The sequence below is a fragment of the Cibotium barometz genome, chromosome 39 (genome assembly GCF_041138505.1).
Source record: "Cibotium barometz isolate CiBa-2024 chromosome 39, ASM4113850v1, whole genome shotgun sequence".
In the NCBI taxonomy this organism is placed as follows: Eukaryota; Viridiplantae; Streptophyta; class Polypodiopsida; order Cyatheales; family Cibotiaceae; genus Cibotium; species Cibotium barometz.
In genome coordinates, this window is record NC_141084.1 from 33,825,115 (window position 1) to 33,831,114 (window position 6,000).

At 47.9% G+C, this 6,000-nt stretch overlaps 1 protein-coding gene across 2 annotated transcripts in view; it reads right to left on the reverse strand.

The window, feature by feature from the left end:
* The window catches only part of LOC147616009 (5'-3' exonuclease family protein), a 99,759-nt gene extending 94,830 nt beyond the window's left edge, over positions 1-4,929 (reverse strand). For both annotated transcript variants that reach the window (XM_086778636.1, XM_086778635.1), the window contains exons 1-2: positions 4,787-4,929; positions 4,601-4,717 (exon numbers count right to left, since the gene is read on the reverse strand). In XM_086778636.1, coding sequence (XP_086634762.1) covers positions 4,601-4,717; positions 4,787-4,798 — 129 coding nt within the window. In that variant the 5' untranslated portion in view covers positions 4,799-4,929. The remainder of the gene's footprint in view (positions 1-4,600; positions 4,718-4,786) is intronic.
* Positions 4,930-6,000: the final 1,071 nt, after the last annotated feature.

Here is a 6,000-nt window from a genome sequence, read left to right on the forward strand (position 1 = left end):
GCGTGGGGCGTCGTGTAATAGCGTGTGGAATACCACCTTGGCGCATCACCTTGGCGCACGTCGTGTAATAGCGTCATGACTCAAGAGTCAGGAGTCAGGACTAAGCCTAAGGAGGCAGAATACATGGACGGACTCAAATGAGTCAATGACAAAAAAGTGCTGAAGACTAGAGGCTAGAGGCTAGAGCTAAGTAGTAAGGCCCATGAATCATGATCCATGAATGATCATCCACGTGAAGTGCTCGCCTCATGGTCATGGGTAGCTTGTGCCAAAGAAGCATCAAGCTCATCCTCAGTCTCATCCTCACTAGCATGCTGCTCCTACACCTCATCCTCTTGTTGCTCTTCTTGTTGACTCATCTCCCACTCGGTGAAGGAATCTTTCTTGGTCACGCTCTTGCAAAGCATTCGCAAGTTCGCGCTGACGAAGACAAGGTTCGTGGCACGCTCTACCACGAGTCGGTTCCTCTTCCTAGAGGCAATGTGGCTGTAGGTACTCCAAAGTTGCTCCAAGCAAGAGGAGCTGACGGCCTGGCTAAGAATGCGGATGGCAAGCTACTGCAGTTCCGGTCCATCTGAACCAAAGTCCTCCCACCATAGAGCAGCACCAACTTTGGAGCGGTCAACCTGTGCATCATGACAACCATAGGAGCCATGAAATGACCTGTACATCAAAAGCTGGTCCCTTATCTTGCGCCTAACCGATGCATCAGGCACAAGACGATCCAAGATGATCCTCCATCCAGCGCTCACCTCCCGGTCGCTCTCCTGCTTGTTGCCTTGGAATTCTGGGTCCACCACATAAGCTGCTGCATGCAACGGAGAATAGTAGGAATTCCACCTTCCTAGACACAAGGCATGGATCTCCTCGTATCTGTCTTCGTCAAGCACGAAGTCTTTCAACTTCTCTATCATGCGATCCATGGCCTCGTAGACCTTGCCTATGCATGGTTGCATAGCGTCTACAATCCTCAATAGGTGGACTATGGGCCTCAGCATAGCATCTGTGGTCTTCACACGCTCCCACCAAGAGGCGTCATCTGCCCGTAGCCTACACTCTTGGCCAGTGTTTGTATGGGACTCTTGCATGGCGACAAACTCATCGCTAAGGAAAAGCCCCCTCAAAACACCGCTACAATCCTTCAACCGGCCCAACATGAGAAAGTTGTAGGCAAACCGGGTGTTGGAATATTTGAGGAGAGAGAGATAGGACCTCTTGTTGAACTCATGCCGAAGTCTTTGGTGGTTGAGGACAAAGGAGACCATGGTGTTGGCCTCCTCAATGAGGGGGCTGATCCATGGTAATGCCCCGATGTCCTTGAGGAGGTTGTTTAGGCAATGAGCCATACAAAAGGACACCGTGACATGTCCATACATACATTGGAGAATAGCTCCCGCCGCCCTATTGGAAGGCTCCCCATCCGCAACAAAGCCCACTACATGCTCGAGGCCAACGATCTCCATGGTGGTAGCCCTTCTCATGGCGCATCACCTTGGCGCATCTCTCTTCGCGAGCAAGCCACGTGCGGCTACGCGTACGGGCTGCAGCCAGCGGGCTGCAGCCAGCAGGCGGGCAGCCAAGCGGGTGTCAGGTGGGAGGCTCTCTACGCCAGGTGGCTGCACGTATGGGCTTCAGCCAGCAACGGGCGCCAGGCGGGAGACTCTCTACAACCAGTCGGGCAGCCAAGCGGGTGCAGGCGGGCTGCATGTGTGGAAGCAGCCAGCGCAGGTCTCTCTCTTTTGGAAGGGGCGGCAGGCGGCCACAGAACGCTTGACTCTTGGAAGGAGGCGAGCTGAAGGAGGCGCCAAGGGGCTAATAGCCGAGAGGTTTTTCTCTCTCTCTCTCTCCCCCCGCAAGTAAGAGGGACTACAAGTGGCGCCAAATTCAGAGTGTAATCTTCTCTTTCATCTTCTCTTCGCGAGTAGAGGAGCGCACGGCCGATGATGGAAGTAGGTGTGGAGACTAGAGATCAGTTTCTCTTTCTCTCTCTCTCTCTCTCTCAGTGGATTACAGGCCCTCATGCATGGATATTGTTCTCTCTCTCTCATCGTGGATTGCAAGCCTTGTTTTAGAGATTGGGATACAGAGGATCAAGCTAAGATGCACAGGATGATGTTCTTGGAAGAGATGTGTTGTTGCTCTTCATCTTGGACTTATGTGTATTCAGGGATTGCTTGACACGTCCTCTATCTTTCTCTCTGGGTTTTGGCAACCGTGATTTGATGGTATATCTGTCATGGAAACAAGACATTGGTTTTCGAGACGAAACAGGACTTTGGTATCGAGGAAACAAGCCTATGGTTTATGGGATACAGGTCTTTGGTTTATCGGATACAGGTCTTCGGTTTCATGTGGAAAACATGTCTTTGGATTCTTGTGAACAGGTTGAAGTTTTCTCAAGGTTGTTAGAAGTCATCTCCTGTCTTTACTGAGACCCCAGGGCCTCTGTTGTGGGTGTGCCCGCCCTTGTAGGTGCTTTCCTCATTTTTCCTCACTCCCTGTATTTTTCCCCATATTTTTTCCATTTATCTATGGCTTGGGGGGGTTGTCGTGAGCTGGCAGGCGATTTTTCCTCTGGCTGACTGTACCCAACTTACGTACAGTGCTGGCCGACTAGCCCTTGTAGCTGGTCGTGGAGGACTGGACCCTGTCGACTGCCTCTGGAGCAGGCCGACTGCTGCCTGGGGTCCATATATAATGGACCCCACACCCCTTGCCATTTCATCTTGTATCATTTCGCGATCTTGTGTATATAGAGCGCAAAGTTACACGCCTCTCTCTCTCCTTCTCTTGTGCTGTCTATTTACTGCACTCTACTTGATCTTGTGTTCTCAGATTTGGTTATCATCTCCGTTGCGTATTCTGACAAAGGTTACATGCAAGCTGTGACTATAGGGAAGGACATATGGTTTGGTATAGCCCTACTGGTGCTTGGGAAAGGGTTTGAGAGATCCATCGTAAAGATGGAGAAGACCTTTTCAAGCAAGGAGGTGTTGTACAGGTGTGCCTTCTCTATGGAATGCTGTGCTATAATAACGAGAGTTCTTGTTTGGAAGTCCGGGGTGAAAGCTTGGTAGAGGATTCTACAAGTTGTACTTTGTACTCAAATTTTGATCAAGTAAAGAAATACCGCAAGGGGCGCCACTACGTTTTGGGGCCAATCGGTGTCCGTGTACTATTTGCAGGAGCACTCTAGCTCCCCCTGTTTGTTTCCTTTTCCAGGTCCCCATGGGTGATGAAGTGTTTTGTGTGCGAGTGTTTGTTTCACCGCCCGTTAGATTTCTGAAGGCCGGTTTCATGGTTCCATCGCCGGGATATCGTCTACTTTCTCAAGGAGGCGAAGCCGTGGTTGGGAATCTACAATTGCGAGGTGAGCTAGTGTACACCTCTTCTATTTGGTACTAATCTAGTTGTTTGTGTTTAGAGAGATCTTGGTGGATCTTTCAGAGGGGAAAGGGGGGGGGTGTTGATGTGCTAGCAGTGCTCATGGAAGCCGATGATCCAGACCCTCTGAAGTGAGCCACCGCTAAAAACCTCTTTTGAGGAAAGGGTCAAATGTCCATGGCATCCGGCAAAGAAAATGAGAGTTGGTCCCCCGTCTAAGCCTAGCACCACCAAAGGGATTTCCTGGCGCGTGACATCTCCAAGCCACGGCGGGGGGGGGGGAGAGAGAGAGAGAGAGAGAGAGAGAGAGAGAGAGAGGAAGGGAGGGAGGGAGGGAGGGAGGTCCTAAAGGGGGAGCACTATTCTTATATATGCCACCTGTGCTTACTCAACTAATGCATGATTGCTTACAATTGCAATGTCAATCATACAAGAAACCAAAAGATGTGGGGCCATGGAAGAGTGGTTGTGACTATTCTTTGTATCAGAGTTTACATTTATGACATCATAATATGATGAAAAGGCCATACAAGTATTCATATTAATGGCATCATCACTAAACCCCAAAAAAAAAGATCTTGGTCACGAGCAATTTGAAGGTTCAAAAGAAGAGTGGATAAAAATATATATACCTAGATGAATCCAAGAACATGCCCAAATTCACCTTTTAGGAACGTGCATGTTTTATACTCATGGTAGTCAACCCACAAGACTATATAACTATCAACTCTATTATGCATAGTATGGTCTAGAAACTATGACATCCCCACTAACGTCATCAGTGCCCAATAGTGGGTGTAGAACTTTGTATCAAGATATGCCCTCTGTATCAAGATATGCCCTCACACACGCACTTCCACACACACACTCACACATAAGAGCATATATTCACACAAAGGCCTTCGTACTAAGTTCTGTCAAACCTCCGGAGATGTGGAGCAGACTCAGCCATAATGAAGCCTAGCACTAAGGGAAGTAACAAACAGAAAGAATTAGCACAGCAAATAAGTAGTGGATAAAAATATACCTATCAAGAGAAGGGTAAGGCTTAGAGATAATCAAGGCTGATTAAAAATTAAGCGCTGTGTACCCTTGAAATTTACACTACAAGAAGGTACAATCGACATGCAGGAACTCGTGCGCGTGCACGCGAGTGTGCGTGCGTGTGCTTGTGGGCATGCGCGTATGTACAAGCGCCGGGCAGTTAGGTTTGTACCAGGAATTGGTAGATGCTCATGCTGGCATCAATGGCAATCTTGCGGCCGAAGTAGCTCTCGAACTTCTGCTCGCTCATACAGCGGGGGGCGTTGTCCGACAGGAGCTTTGTCAACCCCTGATACACAACCGCTCACAGGGTTCAGGACCAAACATCAAAACAGCAACGGCATCAAAATAAGGCTACCTTGATTCCCATTCTGCCTGCAGGATTAAGGAGAGGACACACGCACGCACGCACGAACAGAGGTAAAAGAACTTGAAGGCCCTTCCCGCCAGTTTTGGGTTGCCTCCCTAAAGCCTAAGACTACATAAATGCCATTTTTGAGACCTAAATACGTATCTTGTTCATACTTAAGGAGGTATTCCGGGCCTGAAGTGGCTTGTCCGGCCCTTCTCCTAAAATTTACCACAACGATATGGACCGCCCATGAGCATGGATGGGCGAGAATGGTCATGTGACTGCGATGCCTCGTTTCCTGGTTCTCTGTCTATAGTTTCCTCTTCAAAACCCCTATCATGAGGTTTCATAAGCCATTAATATGGCCCTCCACGAGTTTCAAATTGAACTCCATTAGTTGATACGGGTTCTTTGCCTCAATCTTTAAACCTCCTTACTTCTTGAGGTTTACACAGCCATTGGCATGGCTTCTGTGATCTCCCAATTGAGCTCCAAACATGCATGCTCCTCCTCTTTGCATGCTAAACCTTCAAGGGTGCTTCTCTGAATGTTTCCCATAGCAAACCAAGGTGCATAAACCAGAAAAATAAATGCTCCAATAGCATCCACAACCAGCTCATCTTTCATGAGCAAATTAGTGAGCACAATCAGGTCCACTTGGGCTCCAACCAGCACCCACAATTGCTTGTTTTCACATGAACAAGTATGCACCTCACATCCTTGCCAAATTGCAAGGTACCAAGGGATTCACACATCCCAAAATAGCAACCCTTCTCAAATACGAGCATTCTTCCATGCTCAAACGCCAAATTAGAGGCAAAATCATTAAAATACCTTCACAAATCTCCTTGGCAACTTCTCCTTGTTGACCCCAAGACTCCATACCCTTCATACTTGTTGCTGAAATCTTCATTTTCAGCTTCCATGGCAGCACCATAATCTCCGAAGTTCCATGATCATAATCTCCGAAGTTCCATGATCATAATCTCTCTCCAAATGCAATACTAATGACAATGAGTGCTAATTTTTTTCATAATAAAGAAATAACAACCTCATGACCAAGAAACCTATACATAAATATTCACCATGACCAAGAGCCCACCCAAGCTCTGATACCGTGTTAACAATCCTAATATGGGATTGATCATGGTGATAGACACAAGATTAAGCACACAAGATTAAGCATAAGATTGAGGTGGGTTATACCACACTAAAAACTC